The following is a 26,286-nucleotide window of genomic DNA, read 5'->3' on the forward strand; positions in this document are numbered from 1 at the left end:
ATGATGTGGTGACTCCCCCCAATCATAAAATTATTTTTCAATGCTACTTCACAACTATAATTTTGCTGTTATGAATTGTAATAGAAATATCTGTGTTTTCCCGAGGTCTTAAGCTAGTCCTGTGATAGGGTCATTTGATCCCCCAAAGGGAGCTGTGACCCCCAAGTTGAGAACCACTGCTCTAAACTGATATAAATAAACAAATAAGCAAATAGCACTTAAGAAAAAAATGGAATAAAATTCTTAAACCCGAAACATTGATAAATAGAGACTAGGACAGTAATGCATTTAAAGAAAGTGAAATTTAAACAATGATACCAATAATTGACTTTTTAAAATGATAGAAATAATTGGAAGAACACTTAGGTATACTGACTTTGAAACAGAGTAGGCACTTCCCTGGTAGAGAGAATGCCATTAATAAGAGACTGTATGACTTTGTCCCATGTAAAATGTTAGCCACTGAGCACTGTAAGCCTTCGCCTCAAACCTCTCAGCTGACTTAGCTTTGTCAACTCAGATTGCACATATCTGCATAGAAGAGTTTGCTAATTGGAAACTGAATACTTAATAGTTCAAGCTATCCTCCCTATACTGTATACTCACCAATTCTGTCTGTTTTCATTCACATGGAAGGAATTTGTTGTTCAAATCTTAAAAGGTCTTACAATAAAAAACAGATATTGGGGAGAGTGCTGAAAGATCAAAGAAGCAGAGCAAGCCACAGCCACTACCTATTACCTCACCAACTCCACAAAACCTCTGACTGAAATCCTGAGTCCTCACCCGGAAGAGTCTTAGCTGAACTACCTTATATACCTTTCTCCACCCTGCCATTTTACTTCCTGGGATTAAAGGCATGTGTGCTTCCCAAGCAAAGGCATGAGATCTCAAGTGTTGAGATTAAAGGTGTGCGCTACCACTGCTTGGCTCTGTTTCTCTCCTATACTGGATCAAGCTCATGTAGCCTAGTGTGGCCTTGAACTCACAAAGATCCAGACAGATCTCTGCCTCGTGAGTGATAGGATTAAGGGTGTGTGCTACCATTGCCTGACCTCTATGTCTAATCTAGTGGCTGGCTTTGTCCTCTGATCCTCGGGCAAGTTTATTAGGGTACACAATATATCATCACAGGAATTAATGCCTGATAGGAAATTACAAAGAAAGTCACTCACAGTGCTCCATCAAGTCCTTCTTTGTAATGCAGACCCCTGCAACTCTCTGCCTTAAACTTCAGTCTATGAACTAGCTGTTATCTACTCTGTTTCCCCCTGCAGTGTACCCAGTACACTGTCCTCCTCTTCTGGTCTGAAAGGAGAAGCCATGCTCCACACACAAATCATTTTCCTGCCGGGCGGTGGTGGCGCACGCCTTTAATCCCAGCACTCGGGAGGCAGAGGCAGGCGGATCTTTGTGAGTTCGAGGCCAGCCTGGTCTACAGAGCGAGATCCAGGTACGGCGCAAAGCTACACAGAGAAACCCTGTCTCGAAAAACAAAAAAAACAAACAAACAAATCGTTTTCCTGTGTTACCTCAAAGTACAGCCCACTATGTGACTCAAACTGGTAATTTTAAAACTCTGTAGTGCTACAGACCTGTAATCCAAGAATTTAGGATGGCTAGTCAGAAGGGCAGAAAGTGCAATGCCCTGTGGGGCTCCAGACAGTGTTCAAATCACTTCAATCAACATCAGAGACCTTGACGCAAAACCACTTTTGAAAATGGCTGGAGATGCAGCTGTTCTAGAATTACTATACCTTCATGGCAGACCAAGACTTAATGTTGGTTGTAACCCTGTAATTGCCCCTTGAGCAGCATGTTAGAGGCCTTTGATGGGGAGGTGGGCCTTTTGGGGGGTTGTAAATCAGGGTTGTCTCATTTGTTATGGGAATATAGCTTAATGGCTGATTAATCCTGGTGAAAAAACATTTACATCTTATCATACTAATCTCTAACAGGCATGGTTAGCATATTACTTATTTTATTTTTGGGGTATTTGGGATGCAGCCCTCTCCTTCTTAAATTCTACGTTGTGTGACTTCAAGTCTCCTAAGAATTGGTAAATCCTTTACGCCATCAAGTCTACTCTTCTACATTACAGTTTAGCAGTGGGACCTATTCTACACTGGAGATACCATTTACAAGCTCCACAAAATTAACCCCAGATGGATCTTAAACCTAAATGTTAAGTGTTAAAAGTGCAGAACTTCTGGAAGATACTAGAGAGACCAGCACTCTCCAAGTTTGGCAATTTTTGTAATGTCTCTCCACATGTGACAATATAAGCACTACAAGCACTAGCATTTCACAGTGATCTCAACAAAGATATTTCTAAGCACAGTTCTGCTCCCAATGCTCTGCGCAGACACAGTCCAGGGAGTGAAGTTGTTCAGAGGCTGCCATCCTGGCCCAGGGAGTAGAAGGGATCACACAGGACCATGCTGGACCAGGCAGGACCAGGCCAGAACACGCGAACTCTGTGTCTGGCCACTGGCTCCCACCTAGCCAGGGGAGGACGCACCATGCAGGCTTTCAAGCCTTAGGCGGCGGCTCCACCTGATCTTCGGGATAGCGGCCCCTCACTCACCAAGACCAGCCACTCCTCCCCAGCAGCCCTCACTCACCATGGCTGGCCACTCCTCCCCACATGGGGGCAGCAGTCCCTCACTCACCTTGGCCCACCGCTCCTCCCTGTCTGTGGAAAGCAACGTCTCGCTCACCATGGTGCGGCTTCTGAGCTGACCCGTGCTCTCCTCAGAACCCAAGGCACAGTACACGCAACGATTTCCGACTTCCTCAGAAGAGCTAAACCAGAAGCCTGGCTCCCGGAAGAACCCTCCCATCTGACGGGCCGGTTCTCTGGAGGCTCTGATTGGCTACTGAGGCCTGAGTGACAGAACCAGGTGAGCCGAAGGAACTCCGCACAGTGGTTCCCAACCCTGGCTTCCCATCTAAGGACAAACCTATCCCCCACATTGGCTGGAGATTTGTGCCAAATTCAACTGCAAGTCTCTTGTTAATGTAAACCAATGGGTTCAGTTTTAAAGGAAGTATACAAATTCAGAAGGAGGCTAATCAGCCAATGTTGCATAAGAGGAACATGGGGTAACTCAAGAATATTATAAACAAAACCCACAGTGGCATTAGGACTGATAACCAAAGCCCCTTGTGTGGAAAGTGTTGGGTTCTCAAGATCTGAAGCAACATCTTCCAAAAGGCCCCAGCCCAGACCATTACAAACTCTCCCAAGCATATTCTGGGTATTAGAGATGGAGCTCTGTTTTTGCTGTTTTTTTTTTTTTTTTTTTTTGGTCAGGTCCTTTGAGAAACCTCCCAAAGCCTAGGCAGGTTGCCAAACTCAGAGAAGCCTAGTTTCAAGTATCTTCTAGAAGTTCTGCACTTTGCATTTGACATTTACGTGTAAGATCCATTTGGAGTTAATTTGTGGAGGTTATAAATGGTATCTCATGTGCTGGGTAGCACTCCACTATAATCTGTGATGTAGAAGAGCAGTTTTGGTGCTATAAAGGATTTACCAATGCTTAGGAGATAGTAATTCACACAAAGTAGAATTCAGCTAAGGGAGGGCTGCCTCTAAAATTCCCCAAAGATTAGTAGTATATTAATCAAGTCTGTTAGAGATTAGGATGCTAGGATGTAAGTGTTTATTCACCTTTTATGTTTACTGTTATTGACCACATTCCTGTAGTAAAAACAGCTAATGGGGATGCTCATCCATGGAGAGGATAGAGAGACCCTCTGTGTAAAGATCTCACTATAGTAAGCTGGGAATCATAGTTTTAAGAGGGATTTCTTAGTTGTGTTGTACTGGATGCTGTAGACATCAATTTCATGATATTTTGTTACATATTTGCTGTTTCTTGGTATTAACTACATACTCACATTAAAATCCAAAAGCATGGTTAGAGTAATGATGCCATGTATTTATTATATGAAGACCATCTTGTGTTTTCTCTAAGGTTTAGTTTAACAGATTGTAGCTAGGAAATATTAAATTATGACATTATCTTATACACAGTTTTTATTCAGCTTTCTTTTATTTAATTGTTGCTCAGCATTATCTTAAGACAAACAATTGGTGCCTTCCTATGATCATCTGTGTCTGCTTACAAAGGCTGTCCACCACCAAGTTTGCTGACTGTTAACATTCCATAATACAAGGAGATATCTCCTCTTTCTAAGTATACAGCCTCTTTCCCAGGCAACTGTATGCAATTCAGCCCTAATGACACATGCCCTTGTGGCTTAGGGGAGGAGTTAGAATACATAGCCTGGGAAGGACTTTGGATGGGGTAGATTCTGAATCTGCACCTATGAGAAAGTCATCTTTTAACGTGGGAATTTAACTTGAGTACTATCAGGCTTACTTCCTATGTCCACTGAGAAATGTAGTGTAATGGAGAGTATATGGGCAGTGGAAGTGCAGCTATGGGAGAGCCATTGTACATACTAGGTGGAGACATTCCTGTGTGGCTGCTTTGGGGTATCTTAGAGTTTCTATTGCTGTGAAGAGACACCATGACTACACCAACACTTCATTGGGGTTGACTTACAGTTGCAGAGGGTTTAGTCCATTATCATCATGGCGGGAAGCATGGTGACCTGAAGGCATACATGGTGCTGGAAAAAACGCTGAGATTTCACCCGGCAGCAGAAAGCAACTGTGACACACTTCTTCCAACAAGGCCACACCTACTCCAACAAGGCTCCACCTCCTTTAGTGCCACTTCCTGTGGGACTTGGGGTGGGGGCATTTTGATTCAAACCACCACAGTATCAAAACCCTTGTAAGTATCTTTTCAACCATGTTCAGCAAGTAAGCTCAATAAACTCATTGGTTCCCTAGGGTAGACTTGGTGAAATGGCACTTTTCAATGTCATTGAGACTTACGAAGATGGAATAGACATTCCTTCCTCTCCCTCCACCAGGGAGAAGATTCTCACAACAGATCATAAACACATTTGTTAGTGTTCCTATGTGTCATGGTATTAGAAAAAGGAAGTAGTACATAAAAGAACATGTTAGAAGAATATAAATGTGGAAATGACTTAGTAAAGAAGGACGTAGATGCATGAAGATGATGATGACTGGATAGCTCCAGAATAAAGAAGACTGGAAAGGTTTTACAAGTTATGAAGGTCTGAGTAAGTTGTTTAAGGTGTATAAAGAATGAGATTTAGAGATCATATATTGTATTAAAGTTGACAAGGTCAGATATCAACTATTTCAAGGACTGGCTAAAATGTATGTCAAAGTTCATTGAGTTCTGTCTAGCTATTGAAATATTATACAGTAGTTAAAAGTACCAAACTGGTATAAAACTGATCTTCTGAGTGTTTAATAATCATTCTTGGGTGCTATTTTAATGTGGTTAGAGGAACTAATGGGAGAATATTTCTCCCCTTTGCATACAAGGTCACTGAGGTCCCTGGGAACAAAGGCCATTGATCACTTGTTGTCTTGTTTAATGGAGGCCATGGAGATCCCACTCAATGACTATGAAACATTATTGATCTACAAAAGGAGAATTAATGTGGGAAAGATTTCCTCAAGGATTCAAAGGAAGCAACAGTACATAAAGCAAAACCTTTAACTTATCCTCACGTTTATGAACAACTGGTTTAAAAAAAAAAAAGGCTCGAAGAGTCTGAGATTCCTTTCAAGCCCAAGTAACCCTTGAGGACTAGTTGCTCAACTGGCCTTGACAGCACAGAAAGAAAGATTAATTTTGTTGCCCTGCATAGTCTTCAGCACTGAGGAGGAAAGTTTAACCGAAGACTGAGAAATGATAACAACTCAAGGGATCACACCCCACAGACATTATTAGATCTAACTGTTATTTAGACAACCAATTTCACTAATATTTTCTTGATAAAAAGATGTTGCCCATATGTAAGACCTCAGACGTTGGCTCCCTGAGCACCTGCCCACAGCCAAGGATGACAGGTCCATGATTGTTTTAACCCCCAAATTAAATGATGCTCAATACCTCTTCTATCCCTATCCAGAAGCCACATAGGAAGAGCTTCATGCTGACTTTGGCTGATGAAACAGCTATGAAAAGGTGTGAAAGCTAATTCATCCTTTCATCCCTCTGAATACCAACTGTAGAGATCCTGCCTCAACTGAATGTGCCAGGCTTTGTTGACTCTTCATGGGTGTCCTTTATCTTTCTGAGGAGTGGGTGGGGTTGGTTGAGGGAAGATGAGGGGGAGTGGGAGAAGGGGTGGAGGGTAACTGTGATTGGTATGTAAAATGAATAAAAGAAATTAAATCATCACTAACAAACATTAATATTAATATTCATTAGCTCTCAAATGTGAGAGACTAGTTCTCTAAATTACATTGATGATTTTATATCATTTAGATAATTTACCATAGTCATTAGTGGTGTTGATAGCCATTTTAATTTTTCTTAAACTGTATGCTTCTTTTCAGTTAATTTTAAAAAGAACTTTCAGATGAGCTGCAAATTTTCTTTTTTAATATAAGATTGGTGGTGTCTATTTTCAGTCTTAGCTAGATTTTTTTTAAACAATGTCTCACTGTGCAGCTCTGGTTGTAATGGAACTCACTGTGTAGATCAGGCTCACCTTGAACTCTCTCCAGAGTCCTGGGATTAAAGGTGAGTGCTGCTCCCTTCATAGCCTTTTGATTTAGGTTCAGCAATGGATTACAGGTAAACTGATTTTCTCCAGCTGCAATCAAGAGCATTTAGAACCTGCAGCATAACAGTACAGTAAGACTTTGGAACTATACAAATACATGGGGGATATATCTATTTGATGACTTTTTTCAGTTTTTCTAAGGAAAACTTCACAGACTTATGTCAGAAGGGGACAGTGAATGGGGTATAAGGAGTGTGTCCTCACATTCAAAAGAAAAAAATATGTTTTACCACTGTCAGAACCTCTTAGAACTAGTAAGTTTTGAAAGTTAGGTTTTGTTTTGTTTTTAAACAAAAGGTAGGTAGTTTTACATGCTGTTCAAAATTAGAGAAATTGGGTGTTTTCATTTTGAAGACAATGAGCATTACTTCCACATCTGCCTCAAATGATCTCTTCATCCCAATGTCTTTGGTAGATGTGCCAATCTTATCATTCAACCTCCAGGGTCAGTTTCTAGTTTCTGGTTATATAAATCTTTGGAAAATTTCATCAGAAAATTGCTAGTCTTGTACAAATATGGTTCAGAGATTGCCACAAAATTTAACTCACTTCTAATGTGCAATTCAGCTAAAATGTGAGAAAATGACACACACTGTATAGGTTTCTCAGATGCACTTTTTTGTTTGTTTGTTTGTTTGTTTTGTTTTTGTTTTTGTTTTTATACCCAAACAATATCTCTTAAATAAATGGTTCCTTCTGGGCTAACTCAATCTCTTCAATGCCTGCTGAAAGCACATAAAAGAAGTAAGACATCAAAGCATGCTCTATAAGCAGAACAAAAACAATGATATATAGTTTGAACATACCCAGCCTGGAGAATGAATAGTTGCTATCAGGGTACTTTTCCTAAAAGTCAATTAGTTTCAGTGATTCTTGCAAGGCATGATACATTTGATTCCATTTGTCAGGGGATGAATAGAGAGATGTCTGGGAAATGGAGACCAGAGGTGGTCTCTGAATGAAAGCTCCTTAGAGCTTTCTTAAACTGTATGCTTCTTAGAAAAGTAGACTATATTTTTCAAGACAATATTGAGTTATCTTCGGCATGTTGTCAAAGGGATGAGAAATTTTTTGAATTACTAAAACAATAGTCTTGAAATTGTAAACAGCCCTATGTTTTTTGTTACATTCAACTTCCTATGTGGTAACCAGTAAGTTTCAAGTTATATTGACTCATAAAAATACATTTGAGTTAATCACTATGATATACTTGGAAGCTGGAGAACCAGCATTCCAAAATTACAATCATAAACATGAATTCTAAGACCTATATGAGAAAACCTTCAAGAATTTAAGAGTAGATAATATAATAGAAGATAAGTTTTGATAAAGATGTAAAAAAAAATACAGTGGAATAAAATGGTTGATTCAACAAATGATGCTTGAAAACTGGATATCTTCTGCAGAAAAATGACAGTAGATCCTTATCTCTTACCCTGCATAAAAATCAATTCAAGGTGGATCAGAGACTTTAAAATCTTAAATTAAAGATTTTTAATTTCAACTAAGGGCTGGAGAGATGGCTCAGAGGTTAAGAGCACTGGCTGTTCTTCCAGAGGTCATGAGTTCAATTCCCAGCAACCACATGGTGGCTCACAACCATCCATAAAGAGATCTGGTGCCCTCTTCTGACCTGCAAGTGTATATGCAGACAGAACACTGTATACATAATAAATAAATAAATCTTTAAAAAAAAAAATAATTTCAACTAAAGGTTGAAACTTCTAGAAGAAATCATAGGGAAAACACTTCAAACTATAAGTATAGGCAAGACACAAGAAATAGTCACAAGGATTGACAGGTTGGGTGACATAAAATTAGAAAACTATACAGCAAAAGAAACCATCATTTGAATGAAGAGAAAGCATGAAGAATGGGAGAAAAATCTTTGCTATCTATACTTCAGACAGGGTTTAATGTCTAGACTACATAAAGAATTGCAAAAGTAAAACACCAACCTTATCCCTGCAAATGAATAAGTGGGACAATGAACTGAACAGATACTTCTCAAAAGAAGAAACACAAGTGAATGCCATAAGGAAATGAAAATTAAAATTAATGTAAGTTGAGATTTCAACTTACGCTAATCAGAATAATATCAAGAAAATAAAGCATAGAATGTTGGCAAAGATGTGAAAAAGAGAAAACTCTTACTATTGTTGGTAGGAGTGTAACCTGATTCTGTCATTGTGGAAAATAGTGTGGGGTTTTCTCAATAAACTAAAAATAGAACTACTGTATAATATAGCTATCATATACCTGGATGTATACCTGAAGGATTCTATAGCCTACCAAAAAAAATACTTGGCCATCCATGCTACTTGTTGCTCTATTCACAATAACAAGGAAATTAGATTCTCATCAAAAAATAAATGGGTAGTGAAAATGTGGCACATGGACACAATGGAATTTTAATCATCTATAAAGAAAAATTAAGCTATAAAATTTAGAGGCAGATAGATGGAACTGAAAAATATTATATTAAATGATGTAACGAGCTTAGAAAGACAAATGCCACACTTGTGTTATGGAATATTATTTTAAGATGTGTTACATTTGTTTATGCTGTGGAATATTTGTTTAATGGTCAAAGATGTTTTGCATGCTTTTATGTTGCATTTGTGTAACTCTGTGAAGCTGTGTTAATTTGCCTGCTTGAAATACCTGATTGGTTTAATAAAGAGCTGAATGGCCAATAGCAAGGCAGGAGAAAGGACAGGCAAGGCTGGCAGGCAGAGAGAATAAATAGGAGGAGAAATCTGGGAAGAAATGATTGAGGAGCAAATAAAGGAGAAAGAGAGGAGGACATCAGGGGCCAGTCACCCAGCTACACAGCAAGCCACAGAGTAAGAAGTAAAGAAAGATATACAGAAATAGAGAAAGGTAAAAGCCTAGAGGCAAAAGGCAGACAGGATAATTTAAGAAAAGCTGGCTAGAAACAAGCCAAGCTAAGGCCAGACATTAATAAGAAAGAATAAGATTCCATTTGATTTATTTTGGAGCTGCCTGGTGGGCTCACAAAGAGAAAACAGTAAAAGAGTGAAAAAATACCAACTATACACATGCTTTCTCATATGTGGATCCTAGTTTCTAATTTTTATATACATATACTTACAGAGGAGTGAGTGTGAGTATAGATTATGAAACTAGAAAGGGATTCATAAATTGGGAAATAGTATTAGAAAAGAGAGTAAGGACAGTAATAGAACATGTGATATAAAGTAGAAAGGGGATATACTGGAGCTAGGGTTTATAAGTGGAGAGTAAGAGCAAGGAGATGGGAGAGATGAGTGGGTGTGGGAGGAGAGTAGAAAACCAAACTAATTATGTAGGAAATGTCATAAGGAAACTTGCTACTTTGTATGCTAATTGAAAATAATTTATAAGACCAACTGCTCATCACCCATCTAGTTTATTTTAAACTGAAAATAAAAACCTAAAATATATTCAAATAACTCTACTAAATTATCTAGCTATTCAGCATTAAAAAAATGGATGGCGCCGGGCGGTGGTGGCGCACGCCTTTAATACCAGCACTCGGGAGGCAGAGGCCGGTGGATCTCTGTGAGTTCGAGGCCAGCCTGGGCTACCAAGTGGGTTCCAGGAAAGGCGCAAAGCTACACAGAGAAACCCTGTCTCAAAAAACCAAAAAAAAAAAAAAAAAAAAATGGATGGCAATGTTCTTGTTTTCCAAGTGTTAGGGCTATTTTCATGCTTTGAATTAACTGAAGTCTTTCAAAATAACTATGCAGAGGATATGTAAGTAGCTCTCTCTTTTCCATGCAATTCACCAGGAAATGTAAAAAGTATTTCATATAAAATCTAAATTAATACTATAACCCTAATGGAATAGTGGTAGTATTTTATAGATAAAGCAAAGGAGACACAACACAGGAAATTATAAGATGTGCCTAATACCACTCTGGTGGTATTAGGTACACTGTAGTGTGGTAGGACACTGTAGAAGTAAGATATGAATTCAAGGAGGCTGGCAAAGTTAAGTACCACATGCCCCCCCCCACATATTATGTCTATATACATATATATACATGCAGAGAGATACTATGATATATATCTAGAGACACAAACTCATAAAACACATCTAGATATCCATAAGAATAATATGTATGTAATTAGTCATTTTGGAGGCATCATGTCATGATTCCTTGAAATTTTAAGTCTATAGTTTGATTCCTTATGGTATGAAATTCTTTTTATTTCTTTAGTGTCTCCATTGATATTAATAAAAATTTAACTAAAAGAAAATTAATGGGTACAGTCAAAATTTTTGCAAATAATGAAGATGCTAAAACTTACAGAGACAATTTTGTTGAGAGAAAAAAGGTATTGAAAACATCAATTTGCTAAAACAGGTTGTTAAAGAACCCTATGAATTTCTATGAAAATGTGAATATATTATCATAGAAAACAATGACATTTAATTTTATGACATATTCAAATTATTATAAAATCAAGTTTAAATAGTCATAATTTATTGTGTGTGTATATATATACATATATATACAATATGTAATTGAAATAAATATCTGTATTTCTTCAGTATATACTCTTACTATATACTGGCATGGCTGGAAAATATTTAGAAGGCAAAACTTACTGTTATAAGCAGTTACATCTTGGTGATAAGATTCAGGATCTTTGTTTGTTTGTTTTTTGAGACAGGTCTCTGTCCTGTAACTAGCTCTGTAGACCAGGCTGGCCTGGAACTCAGAAAGTGCTGGGATTAAAAGCATGTGCCACCACCATCCAGTTTCAGAATCATTTTAATATAAATTTCGATCTATTTTTAGTGTGAAAAATAAGCTTCAACTTTGATTTTTTTTTAAAAAAAAAAAGCATAAGAAAATAAGAGAAAATGCACCAAGGACACTGTTCTACAATAGGAACTCAGTCTCATCTTGACCCTGATGAGGTTGTGTGGCTCACAGAGTCAAACTCAAAGACTATGTAGGTTATAAGGTATGTGCTTATTCTCAAGGTAGCTTCTGAGTGTTCTTCCACGAGGCCCTCTTCAAGTTCAGTTGTTTTAACCTACAGCAAAGGGAAGGAATCTGTATGTGAAATGGAATATTTCATGACTGTACCTGATATATAGCAGTAAAGTAAGAAGGAATCCCTCTTTGTGAAGGGCACTCAATGGCCTTTTAGATAAATAGCCTCTCCTGGCTGTATTTCTTTTATTCCTCTTTTAAAGACACAAATTGCTGCCTGAAATTACAAAATCGTGTTAGATAAATGTTTTTACTTGTAGGCTTCCCAGGGTAAAAAAAAATGCTGGAGAATAGGCCCTTCCTTTTTTTTTTTTTTTTTTCAAAACTATAATAATCTCTTCAGCAGAAGGAAACAGGAAGCAAAACTTTTCTGGATGCTTCCCTTTGTCTTTGAATCCTCTTATGTGGGTGTGAGGTAGCTGTTATTTCACAGGTAGGGAAATGGACTCCAAAAAATGCTAACTAAAATGCTGGAGGTCATAGGGCTAGTTTCACAGCAGGACCAAAATTCAGATGTGATTTTACATTCTTTTACAAACTGGCTACATGACAGTTTGAGCCATCATCTTATTTTATCTTTGCTTCATTGATTCGGCAATGAAAGCAGTCAGGCCAAGATGGTCATTAGTAATTTAAGGTTCTGCCTATCTCCCAGGAAGCAGGAAGTTTTCAGCGTGCAGTCTAGTCAGCTACATCCATCAAAAATCACTAGAAAATCACTGAATTCTGTGTTTAGTCTGAGTAACTTGTCCCAGAGAAAGTTCCCTATGTAGCACTGTTCTCCTAAATCCTGAATGTATACAGGTCCCATGACCTGAAAGCATCACTTCAGGTTAGTAACAATTCTAGCCCTCCCTGTCCCTTCCTTCCTTCCCGCACCCCCCTTTCAACAAGGTGGGCTTTTGGCAAAGCTGATATTTGTTTGCTAAGCATGCTTTATGTGTTGGCTAAATGACAGCTTTGTTGAGGAACATGGAGTGACTCAATGTACTGCTTTAAATGTAAAATTTCCCCCATAGGCTCATTATTTGAATACTTGGTCCCCAGATCTGTGCCATTTTGGAAGGTCATGGAACTTTCTTTAGAAGATGAAGCCTTGCCGAAGGCAATGAGTCACTGGAGCATGGACCTGAGGTATTACAGTCCAGCTCCACTTCTATCTGTTGTCTGCTTCCTGTTGCACTGGAGTAGGTAAGATCCTTAACTTATTACTCCTGCTACCACAACCTTTGATACACCTTCCTCTCCAAGATAGATTGTACCCCCAAAACTGTGAGCCAAAATAGACCCTTCTTTGAGTTGTTTCTTGTATTGGTTATTTTTCTGTTGCTGTAATAAAACACCATGACCCAGGTAACTTACAGAAGGAAGAGTGTATTTGGACTTATGGTTCTGGAGGGATAGGAATCTATCATGGTAGGGAGGAATGGCAGCAAACGTGAGCATGTTGGCAGAAGCAGGAAACTGAATGCTCACATTTTCAAACACAAGTATGAAATATATATAGAGAGAGAGAGAGAAAGAGAGAGGGAGAGAGAGAGAGAGAGAGAGAGAGAGAGAGAGAGAGAGAGAGAGAGAGAGAGAGAGAACTTGAAGTGGCATGAGGCTTTTCTATTCTCACAGCCTGCACCCAGTAACATCCTTCCTCCAGCAAGCTTCTGCTTCCTAAATCTCCCCAAACAGGGCCACCAACTGGAGATTAGAATTAGAATATCTGAGTTTACGGGTATTAAAAGTCTTATTCAAATGACCAGATTTCTTGGTATTTGGTCACAGCATTAATTCATCCATGAAGATTAGCATTTCCTTAACTCTCTATGTGAAGGGTATTAATATGAGTTTTTCATAAACATATACATAAACACCAAGTATAAAACACTTACTACTTAGTGAAGATTTAGATGTTTCCCAATGCTAGCAGGACTCTACTTGCTTAGGAATATTCAGCAGCAAGTGTGCATTCCATTCTAAGCAGTGTTCTCTTAAAGCAGCAGTTCTCTACCTTTGGTTCTTGATCCCTTTGGGGGTCGAACAACCTTTTCACAGGGGTCGCTTAAGCCCATTGGTGATGTTAAGCATAGAAGAACTGGGATAGTTATGTACATAATATGTCAGTGGGGAAAAAGTTAATGGAGTTTTGTTAATGCCATTCATGTATGCAACCTGCATAAGTTCAAGCCAGGCAAATCTTAGCATGGAGAAGGCAAAGCCAGCACAAGTCCCACCCCTAACCAAGAAGCTATTTTTAATAGATAGCTGCTAGGAAAGGGAAAATCAGTTTTCTTCTATGGAGTGTCACTGAGTATAACAACCACACTCCTCTAGGGTAAGCCTCGTGGTCAGAAGTAGTTGACCAATACAAAATGGACTCCATGAGTTTTTGTTTTGTTTTGGTTTTTGTGAGTGTGTGTGTTCTTTCGCTGTTATTATTGTTTTGTTTTATTTTCTTAAGAGACAGAAAGAACATGAAGTTGGTTAGGTAGGGAGGAGGAGGATCTGGGAAGAGTTGGAGAAGGGAAAAGAATATGATCAAAATGCATGAAAAATTTAAAAAATACTAATAACTTAAATCTAGAAAGAAAATATAGGATAGATGCATAACTTGAGAATAATACACAGAGTTCTTGAAGATGGCAGTACATTTGGCATACTAGGTAGTACAATGTGTTTTCTCTTTCTTATACTGATTGAAAAGTTGGCTTTGAATAGTGGTTCATCACAGCAGGGGAAAGCTATTCTTGTCTGTGTTGTTTCAAAATCTGTTACTGCAATTATCTTGTGAAAACATATGGTTTCAGTTAGAATAAAACTAAAACCAGTAAATGAACTTGTAGCTTCCACAAGCATATCAAGTCTAGAGATAGTATATTTATCAAGCTACAATTTTAGTCAATTTAGACCTAGATTTTGAAAAGAAATGAAACTAAAATTTACTCAGAGATATTGATCAACAGTAATGTACCACACTGGGCAGACACTCTACACTGTTCATGTTATTGTGATAAACAAATTGCAGCTAAGATAATTTGAGTGACCATACCAGTAATATGACCTCAAAATTGACCAGAAACCTAGAAAATAGGACCTCTAAATCTCAAAACCTTTGAGTAACTATATATGAGTGACATTAAAAACATGCTACCAGCATGTGGGAAGAGGAACATTACAATAAAACCCTAACTTTAGTTTTATACCCCAGGAATCATGAAACAGGACCTTTAGGGTGGTCTATGAAAGAAGCTAGGCTTCATATTCATGAGCCATTATTGACTAAGGATCTCCATTTGGAACTCTTCCACAGGAACTTCTAATTCTCTCTGCTTTCAGCAAAGTTACCCAGGCTTCGGAATGCAGTCTTTGGATATATACACTAACAATCTATATCCTACCACACCAACACTTTCTGTACTTATACAATTACAAACATATTCTTTGGGTTTAATCTTTAAAAAAGAAGCAAATTGGCTGGAGAAAGTGCTGATAGTAAAAAATGTCAAGTGTCAGGTAAGTGGAGGTAGGTAAGGAAGAGGCCAGAGGACCTGTCAAGACCTGCTTACTGTGTTTTTCTGATGGAGACTAGGGAAATCAGGCTAGAGCTATCAATGATTGGCTGTAAAGATTTGTAAATCATGGGGCCTCAGAGTTTCATTTCATTTGGTAAAAGGTACTGTAAATGTAGAGGAATTCCAAGTTTCTGGGAAAAAATTGCTAAAGTGAAATTTGAGTCCGATTAAGCTATACTACAAAAGCAAGATTGACTTTTTTCCTTTGTTCTGAAACCATGTTAACTCCACTACCTGCAAAGTGTGACTTTCTGCCTCTCAAAAAAACTAATAAAACTATTTCCCAATTTATGAAAGAGAAACAGACAGAAACACACAGAGATATGCCTCTTAGCTTCATTTGACATTTTGTAGTATATTATACTGTGTGATAGATCTGATGAGCAAGTAGAGACAGGATTGACTAGTCATTGTAAGCAGGAAGAATCTTGACTTCCTCCAGCTATTATCCCAAATATATAACCAAAAATGATATTCTAAAGGTGTATGCCCTTTAGCTAAGCATTTTTCACTTGAGAAAATGAAGCCAGTAAAGATCACCTACTGGTTTGTACAATGCTTTGGTGAAGCAGATAGTAAGTATCTTTCTCAGTTCTTGTGCTAGACCCAAGAACCAGGCTCTGAATTGAATCTACAGTGATGACAAGTGCCACCAAGCAGAAGAGGAAAGAGATGGTCCTGGAGGCTTCAGTGGACATTGAACACTCCAGTGAGGAAGGAAAATGAAGAATTCAGCAGACACCGTTAATCACCCACCCAGTGTCTACTCACTGTCCTCACTTCCAGTCTGTGTTGTTTTATCCTCCAAAGTATTTTTAAAAATTTAATATATGATGTATTCAGCCCCCTTACCCCCTCCTATTCCTCTTCCATATTGCTGGCTCCCTTCTTCTCAACTAGCCCTCCTCCAAAAAATTTTGTCCACATGGTGATATTTATTTATATGTGGTTGTTACATTGATTGACATTGTCAAAATTTCAAAGCAACATTTTTACTCAATATATCCAAAAGACAAAGGGAACAAAGACAAACCTCCTCTCTCTCTCTCTCTCTCTCTCTCTCTCTCTCTCTCTCTCTCTCATACACACACACACACACACACACACACACACACACACACACACACACACACACACACACACCAGAAGTAAAGAAGAATAAGAAATAGTGTTCAATCTCACTAATAAACATCTTCCAAAATGAAGGTGAAATTCAGTGATTTTACTCTGTAATCAATGATACTGGCCTGGCCCAAATTACCATCTTTTCTTACTTGAACTACTGCAATGACCTCTCAAAATACTTATTCTCCTTCAATGTTTTTGTCTCCATTATATACACTCAGTATACATGTAATCTTCGCAATCAACAGCATAGATCAGATCAGAATTTTCCAGTGACTTCCCATTGCACCATAGTAAAAGACTATAACTTCTTACAAGGGGCTCCAAGATGCAACATTTTCTAACACCTTTTCACCCAGGTTACTCTCCTCAAACCACAGAGACTTTCTCAGTCAGTCTTATAATGGAGTGTTTTCCCTTGCCCTAAAATGTTCTCATAAGTGTGCTCTGTTTTCCCCTTTACTCAGTCTCTCTTCTACTTTAAACTTAGATGTCTGTTTGTAGAATATTATTTTAAGATGTGTTACATTTGTTTATGCTATGGAACATTTGTTTGATGATGCAAAGATGTGTTGCATCCTTTTATGTTCCATTTGCTTAACTCTGTGAAGCTGTGTTACTTTGCCTGTCTAAAACACCTGATCATCTAAAAAAAGAACTGAACAGCCAATAATTAGGCATGAGAAAAGATAGGCAGGGCTTGCAGGCAGAGAGAATAAATAGAAGAAGAAATCTAGGAGGAAAAGAAAAAAGAGCAAGAGAACAAGGAGAAAAATCAAGAGAGAATGAAGAGCAAAAGAGCCAAAAGAGTAAAGGTAAATGCCGAGGACAATTTTAAGAGCCATGCCATATTGCCTGCCTGAGTTAAGTTTCTGTTGTCCAGAATTGAGCCACTAACCAGAAACTTTTGACATGCCTGGACAAGTCCTGAGTTATTAGAAAATAACTTAACATTTCCTTATCTTTGTGCTACAGTGACCATTAGTAACAGTGTTTTGTGGTTAGGTTGCTTGGTTGGGTTGCTTGACAACTCAACAGTCCCCTGATCTTTTCCCAAAGATCTGCTTACTATAGTCTGCTTACTATAAAACCCACCTGAGAAAAATAAAATTTTGCAGCTTGATCAGAATTCTGTCTTGCTGTCAATTCTTTGTGTCTCTTGTCCCTTCATTCACCATTCCCCCTTCTAGGGTCTCTGCTGAAGATCCCACTGGCCAGGACAGGTAAACAAAACCCAACCAACTACATTTTGGCATACCAATGTAAGGCTCTCAATTTTCCATGTAGGGCCTGAGAAAAATGGGAAAAAAAGAGGATACAGTTCCTTTAAGAGTTTCTGCCTGCTTGAAGATACTAAGGTGATCCCTTGAGTAGCCAGTACATTAAATAGGAGCAAAAAAAACTAAGTAAAAAATGTCTGCCACAGCACAAGCATTGGCATTCTAAAGCTCTAGGAAGGCTGAATGAAGTTCCTGGTCACATACCTCTGTCCAGGCCATGAGCTTTAGGCTTGGCTTTCATGACTAAGAGCAGGTGGGGCCAGCTGAGAGCCACACAGACAATCCAGGTGTAGTTTAGCAGTTTAAACTTTGGTCATGCAGTCAAAAAAGACTAGATATTTACAGTAAAAGAGGTCCAGAAGGAAAAAAAACCTCTAAACAGGTTCCAGTGCATTTTGCAATGTGTATAGGCTTGAGAAAGAAAAGAAAATGGATATAGACAATTATAGAAAGAAATAAACAGTTTTTTAAAAAGTCTTTAAAGAGACAGTAAAAATAATATAAAAGAAAAAAGTCATATAAAGATGGGAAATACACAGGAAGTCTGGATCCTGTATAATATTGTGTTGGTTTTAAATATTTTGATTACTGATGGGCAAAAGACAGCTGTTGGGAGATATGGGATTGTCAACTAGACTGAAAAATTGAACCAACCTAGATTTAGGGCATCTTAACTTTAAAAAAGAAGTCAAATGTATTTTTCAAATGGAAATCAAAAATGCTTTGGAGTTTTGTTCCCACAGGAGACACGAGGCTGTGGATTCCTTCAGGAATGAGATAGATTAGGTTTGATTAGGGGAGACCTCCTGAATCTTGACAGGTGATATCTATCAACAAAGATTATAGCTGGTCTTCCCAGGACTTGGCCATTATTTCAAATTTTCTCAGAGGCACCTTTAAAGATGCCTTTGCCCATAAACAGCAGGAAGCAGTTTGGAGAACATGACACCCACATTCCCAAGAGGGGTGTGGGAGGCTTTTGGTTATATTGATGGACTATGGATGTTTGTTATCATTTAGAGGAATATACTGTATTGATACAAATTTAAGGTCCTTTTTGTTATTGTATATATATATATATATATATATACATATATTGTATATATATATATATATATGTATATGTTTCTACTCTAGTTTAAGGTATTGTACCTATGCAGTTCATTTAAAAATGTAAGGTAAAATTCTAGTTTTTGAAAGCTATTATTATAAACTGTGGTGGTATTTTAAATAAAGTTGCCTGGGGGTCAGAGCTATTAGAGCCATAGCAAATGCGTGGCAGTGGTGGCATACGCCTTTAAGGACCTGGAGGGCGGTACATACAGGCAGTGATGAGGCAGTCACATGATTGGGTTTACAACCAATCATAAGCCAGAACAGAGAGAATATAGAGACAGACACACAGGAAGGAGGGCTCCTCTTTCGGAGAGCTCTCTTGGCTGAAGAGGATCCCTGAATCAGGAAGGGTGAGGCTCTTGGCTCTGACCTCTTGGCTTTCTTCTCTGAATCGGCTCCGTGTTTCTTGTCTGATAAAACCGTTGGCTACATCTACACTGAATTACATCTACATTTGGCGCCCAACGTGACAAGAATCCGTTAAAAACCATTTAACTGCTGAGCTGGATTCACACCTTGGACACTAGGTGGCTGTTTTGAAATTCCCTCGGATTTGTACTGTTCTATGAGGACTTAGTTATCCAATATTTTAAAGGAAACTATTTAAAAGAGAAATTTTTTTCCACATTTAAAAAAAAATGGGTTTTTTGTGTTCATTGGAAGAAAATTGGGCTTTGTTTGCAATTTTAGACAGTCTAACAATGGAACAGCTATATGAGAAGATTAATGTTGATAGAATTATGCATTTTATTACTATATTTATTCTTATTTTACTATTTAAGAAGATAGTCAATTTAAGTGCCAGGGTGACAACTTTAGAAAATCTTGATAAACCTGTAAAAACTCAGACAGAAGAAACTAACAGTGAAGCTGCTTCAAGATTGGATCATAGGGTTACAGAAAGAAAGCCTGTTTTCACACAGTCACCTTTAGTTTGTCCAGTAACCGTACAGCAGTTGCCTGATCAAATGACTACACAAAATATTTGGGCTCCAATTGAAATGTTGGATTTACGAAGGTTTAAGGAGGCAATAGTATCTTATGGCATGCATTCCCCATATGTAAAGCAAATGTTAAACTCTTGGTCAACATATAATAGGATTGTACCACAGGATTGGCGGGAGCTGGCACAAGCTGTTCTTGAACCCAGTCAAAGGCTTCAGTGGCTAACTTGGTTCAAGGATGAAGCTAAAAACATAGAAAAACAGTGGAGGGATAAAGGAATACAAGTCTGCCAGGATCAGCTTATTGGAGAAGGTCAATATGCTTCAGCACCAGCACAATGTTTATATGATGTCCAAACCTTAATTTTATGTTGAACAGCAGCCTTGAATGCATGGGACAGAGTTGAGGAAGCAGGAAAAAAAAACTGAGTCATTTACAAAGGTTATACAAGGTTCAAAAGAATCTTTCACAGATTTTTTTACAAAGACTGGCTTCAGCAGTAAAGAGAATGGTCCCGGATTCAGAAGCTGGTAAGATAATAATTGAAACTTTGGCCTTTGAGAATGCGAATGCAGCATGCAAAACAATAATCAGGCTGTTAAAGGCAAGATCTGCACCTTTGGAAGATTGGATTTGAGACACGGTTAATGTTGAAACTCATGAGCATGATGATACGTGGGTAGGAGAAGCAATTTCAAAAGGCTTGAGGAATGTTAGATGTTTTGGATGTGGAAAGCAAGGACATTTGAAAAGGGACTGTAAACAGGTCATTCCTAGAAACAATGTTTCCTCAAGGAACAATGGCAACAGAAGGCCCCTTCCTTCTGGAGTATGCAGAAGGTGTGGTAAGGGAAAACACTGGACCAATGAATGTAGATCAACAAGGGACAGACAGGGTAATCCTTTGCCTCAGTCTTCGGGAAACTCCCAGAGGGGCCTCATGAAGGCCCCAATAGCAAATCCAGTTCAAACCTTTCCTGCAGTCGTAGAGGAAACCCCTACTCAGAGCAATTAAATAACCAAATGCCTATTGGAATAAGTCATGTTGGTCAGGATGATGAAACAGAGAGAATAGAAAATTCAGGAGAAAACATAAAGAAAACTTCTATTAATGAACAAAGACCAAAATTATCGATAAAAATAAATGATGGTTTGTTGTCTGGTCTGGTAGATACAGGTGCGGACGTTACCATAATTGCACCAGAATTTTGGCATCCAACTTGGCCTCTTCAGGAGGTAAACATTCAACTGTTAGGTATTGGGACATTATCTCAGGTGAAACAGAGTGCAAGATGGTTTGAATGTATAGGTCCAGAAGGACAGAGAGGAAAATTGAAAATGAGACAACTGAAGAAAAGGGACAAATCATCTATCTCAGGAAACAGAGTGAAACGGCGTATGGTTTTCTGCAGAAAATCACGGCCAGGCCTAACATCAACTGAAGTCTCCAGGAAGAAGTTGGGGCCCCACAACAACAACAATTCCACGTGGACAATAATAATATCACTAAACTGACAAACATCATCTACAGATCAGCTTTGAACTACAAGGTGCTCAGAGTAATTTTGAGATGACTAGCTGAGATGATCCAGTCTCAAAGACTACTTGAATAAGGACTTGAGATAAACCCTGAACTTTGGCATTATACATAGACTGGATAATGAAGGATATGGTTACCTTTCCTAGAATTTGACAATTAACCTAAAATTTTTCTTTCAGGATAAAGATAACTTTGCCCATATGCAGCAGGAAGCAATTTTAAGAATACGACGCCCACATTCCCAAAGAGGTGGTGTGGGGCAGGTGGTTTTTTGATCTTTTTAATGGGTTTTGGGTCTGGGATAGTTTTCATTGTTTAGGGGGCTTGGTTACAAGTTGTTGTCAAGGGTTAGGAAAAAGGCTAAGCAAAGGAGATTAGATTTAAGGTTCTTATTTAAAAAAAAAAGAAAAGAAAAGAAAGAAAGAAGAAGAAAAAGACAATTACTAGTTTTAAGTATTTTACATTGGATTGGATTGTTTTATACTGTATACAAGTTATATATATTGGAATTGATATTGTTAGAAAATGCTATATGTATATTTCTAATTGTACTTATACCGTTCATTTAACAGTACAATTTTCTGATCCTTGAATGTTATTATTACCAACTATTAGGATATAAAGAAATGAAAGTTAGTTAGTTATAATTGAAGATTAGTTAGTTATAGTTGAAAGTTAGTTAGTTATAGTTGAAGATTAGTTAGTTATAGTTGAAGATTAATTAGGATAGAAAGTGAATTAGATACATTTTGGACTTAACAAAATAAGATAAATAATGAAATTATTTTCTCTGAATTTGTCAAATACAAATGGACTAGAAATTATTTAGACATTGTATATAGTTATTGTACTTTTGTATGTAGTTTTTCTTTTGTTAGTTATAACCTTTTTCTTTTTTTTTCCTTTTTATTAAATTAGAAAAGGGGAAATGTGGTGATATTTTAAATAAAGTTGCCTGGGGGTCAGAGCTATTAGAGCCATAGCAAATGCGTGGCAGTGGTGGCGTACGCCTTTATGGACCTGGAGGGCGGTACATACAGGCAGTGATGAGGCAGTCACATGATTGGGTTTACAACCAATCAGAAGCCAGAACAGAGAGAATATAGAGACAGACACACAGGAAGGAGGGCTCCTCTTTCAGAGAGCTCTCTTGGCTGAGGAGGATCCCTGAATCAGGAAGGGTGAGGCTCTTGGCTCTGACCTCTTGGCTTTCTTCTCTGAATCGGCTCCGTGTTTCTTGTCTGATAAAACCGTTGGCTACATCTACACTGAATTACATCTACAATAAACTATTTAGGATAATCAAGAAACATAGGTTAGTAGTCATTTAAAGAATCAAATTTGTAGATAATGTTAGGTATGTTTTTCAAGGTCATATAGAGATATTTGAGATAAATAGTTGGTCTTCAAAAACTTTAAAGACCTACAAAATATGGCATTTAAATGTTTTGTTAATGTAGGGCTTTTCATGACAATGAGACATGTATGTTCCTGGCAGCATCAATTTACTTGATAAAAGGATGATGGGCATTGAAGAAACTCCATAGGAGTTTGCTTTCATTGTAGCAATGTTAGCCACTGGGCAAAGAAACTTCTTTTGCCTTGACTGCCTGACTGTACGCTGTGCAGACTGGACATGCAGGACCCACAGAAAAGTGACTGATGAACTTTGTCAAAACAATGCAGGACAGTCCTTCAAGATTCCTGCTTCATAGAAGAGTCTGCCAGACATTCTGCAAGACACAGAGACAAGTGACTGATGAATTTTGCCAATACAAAGCAGGACAGTCCTCCAAATTTCCTGCTTCACTGAAAAGTTTGCCAGATATTCTGGGCCTGTAAGCTGAAGATGGATGCCCCAACATTGCAGAGGAATGTTGGGCAACTGTCCAGGCAGCCAAATGCCTCTGTTGTTAGATAATATTACATCCTTCTGGGTCTTTGATAGAGTTGAAGACTAGATAATTATAGTTGTAGTTTTTCTTAGTTATGATAGAAAGTAAGTTAGGTATAAAACTTTGGATTCACTAAGATAAGATAGATAATGCATTATTTTCTCTGAATATGGTAACTACAAATGGACAGAATGTTGTAAGTGTAATTTTTACTTGATAATTATTTTTGTTGTATAGTTTTACTATGTTAAAGTTAAAACCTTCATTTATTTAGACAAGGAAGAAAATATTGTAGAATATTATTTTAAGATATGTTACATTTGTTTGTGCTGTGGAACATTTGTTTAATGATGCAAAGATGTTCAATTTGTTTAACTCTGTGAAGCTGTGTTACTTTCCCTGTCTAAAACACCTGATGGTCTAATAAAGAGCTGAATGGCCAATAGCAAGGCAGGAGAGAGAGATAGGTGGGGCTGGCAGGCAAAGAGACTAAGTGGAAGGAGAAATCTAGGAGAAGAAAGAGCAAGAGAACAAGAAGAGGAGGATGCTAGGGGTCAGCCACTTAGTCACCCAGCCAGCCATGGAGTAAGAGTGAAAGTAAGATATACGGAAGTAAGAAAAGGAAAAAGTCCAAAGGCAAAATATAGATGGAATAATTTAAAGTTAAGAAAAGTTGGCAAGAAACAAGCCAAGCTAAGGGTGGGCATTTATAATTAAGATTAAGCCTCTGTGTGTGATTTATTTGGGAGCTGGGTGGTGGGTCCCCCAAAAGAGCAAAAACAACCAACTACAGATGTCAGTTTAAACACACCTCCTTAACAAACATTTCCTGCAATTCATACAAATTGGTCTCAATCCCCATATACTCTTTCTCTATATTGTAGCAGCTTCATTGTTTTTGCACTTCTTCCCTAGTAGTTTACCTTGCTTGTTTTATTATTCTCTTGTCCTTACAGTATTTTTCAACACTTCTCAACACTTCACACTTAGTGCCCAAAGTTACACTTGTCATATAACATGTGCTCAGTGTGTGTGTGTTGACTAAACAGATCACATTCATCATTAATTCTTCAAACACGTATATTTTATGTTTATGCCTCCTGGATTTGAACCATGCCATTTTCTAGAAATGAACACTCTTTCTTCCCTCTTCCTACATCTCATACTTTCTTCTTGTTTCAGTTCAAGTATTGCCTCCTTTGAGAAGCCTTCCCCATTTCTACCTCTGCTCTGCCTATTACTACCCAGAGCATCCATCACAGACTGGCCTCTATTTTATTATCTTCCCTCTACCTGTTTAAGCCTATGCATCCTGTCTCCTGTTCCATCTCTATTACAGTATCCAGAAGGAATGTTAGAAATTTCACTTCTGAGTTTCCCACGTTTATTTAGTTTTTTTTTCTACATGATTGGTGAAACATTTGCTGACAAGAGATGTAATCTATAAGTATCACAAAAGATTGTAAATTACTTACTTTGTTTCACCATCAACACCCTTACAGGTGCTTTTATAAAATCCTTCAAATCTATCAGCTAACTTAGCATGGATATCTTACAGCCACAGAGTATCTGAGGCCAGCTGTAAGTTTCTCTGGAACTAACAGTGCAATTTGTGATGATTAGGGTAACTCAACACATGCAGTTTTTTTTTTCCTGGTTTTGTAAATCTCAATTCTTCCTCTAACTGAAGGATGGCATTTTTGGTTTCTAGGTCTTAGCTGTGCAAGATGATAAACTGGATAGCATCTCTTACTAAGACCTCAAACTTCCCAAATGCAATGAAGTCCAGAGAGGTTAGATTTAGATGGATGAACAGGTCACAGTGGAGTGAGATGACCACATTGCGGAGCTGTATGTAGCTCATGCCAAGAAAATAGTTCCTCATTGGTGGCAGCTGGAATTTTTAACTAAATGATGTTAAAAACTCGAACAAAAGCGTAGTTGGGGAAGGATGACTTCTAAGCAATAAAATCCTATGTGAACATTAAATATAAGTTTTCTGTATGAATTAACCATTACAGAAATGTGACAATAAATCTATTCCAGAAGATACATTAATATTCAGGATAAATCTCACAAGTTCTCTATCACATTGCATTGGCTCCAGTTAGGTCATTAAGATACAAACAATGTGTTTTAATAAATGGGTCTAACCTAGAATGAAAAAAATACACATAGAGCACAAAAGACCCCACAAATAAAATCTTAAAGTATAGAAAGATATATGTAAATGGAGAAACATTCTCTATCAGAATTAAGCCAAATATCCATAAAATAAGAAGAAATTAAGATATCATCTGGTTGCCACAAATAGAAGGCCTTTAAGGCTCACATAAAAGGATATTTTCCTTAAAACTGTATATAATGAAGCCCATGTACCCTCCTATGCAATGAGCAGAGGGTTGGTAAATAAATGAACTGCATGTTGGATGCTTATAACATATATTGTACTATTTTAAAAGAATGACTCAAATCTTAAAGGAAAACTGTGAAATACCTCTATTTTTTCCTAATAACTCATAAATAACACTTTACATTACAGATATTGTTATTTTTTATTCATACTATTGAACTTTCTCTCTTTTGTTATACAGCATCACCTGTGTGTATGACTACTGCTGTAAAGGATCTAATTAAGTTGTGTTAATCCTCAGCTTATTTTCAACATATCAAAAGCCATAGAAATAAAATTTGCATTTATAATATTCTAACTAAAATATTTTTGAAGTTTCAGGCAGATATGATACATACACCTGTATGCTCTGACATACAGATCAGTTCTCTCTGTATGTAAAACAGACATTCCAGTGTAGATGAATTGGTAAATGGTCTTGTTAAAATCCAGAGCCAGATATAGGGGGTGAAAACATGAGAAATCAGAGGAATAGGAAAAGCCACAAGCTAACCTCACCTCACTGACACCTCAGTCTCCAAAGAGACCTACTTCCTGTATAGCCACACCTATATGCCTTTCTGTTCTGCTATATCATTTGCTCTCTCTGTCCAGCTACATTACTTCCTCTTCCTGCCCATCTTTGTCACTTTCTGTCTGTCTGTACAGACCTCCAGACCTCTATGGTTAGTGCTGGAATTAAAGGCATGTGTCACCACGCTTTGAAC

The 26,286-nt window shown here is 37.8% G+C and overlaps 1 protein-coding gene and 1 pseudogene across 8 annotated transcripts in view; both read right to left on the minus strand.

Annotated features, from left to right (window-relative positions):
* Nucleotides 1–2,858, minus strand: part of LOC128118220 (zinc finger protein 431-like) — a 52,986-nt gene extending 50,128 nt beyond the window's left edge. For 4 of the 8 annotated variants that reach the window (XM_052750690.1, XM_052750691.1, XM_052750687.1 and 1 more), the window contains exon 1: nucleotides 2,673–2,785. Coding sequence is in view for 1 of the 8 variants with exons in the window: in XM_052750685.1 (XP_052606645.1) it covers nucleotides 2,673–2,843 (171 nt within the window). In the remaining 7 variants the exon portion in view is untranslated. Of the gene's footprint in view, nucleotides 1–2,672 lie in introns of all 8 variants that reach the window. The other 4 variants (XM_052750685.1, XM_052750686.1, XM_052750692.1 and 1 more) reach the window with 4 other exon arrangements.
* A 4,510-nt stretch (nucleotides 2,859–7,368) lies between these two features.
* LOC128118724 (endoplasmic reticulum aminopeptidase 2-like) lies at nucleotides 7,369–25,182 on the minus strand (annotated as a pseudogene).
* Between the last annotated feature and the right edge of the window lie 1,104 nt (nucleotides 25,183–26,286).

This window comes from Peromyscus californicus, unplaced genomic scaffold (assembly GCF_007827085.1).
Source record: "Peromyscus californicus insignis strain IS unplaced genomic scaffold, ASM782708v3 Scaffold_22__1_contigs__length_63687245, whole genome shotgun sequence".
Classification (NCBI taxonomy): Eukaryota; Metazoa; Chordata; class Mammalia; order Rodentia; family Cricetidae; genus Peromyscus; species Peromyscus californicus.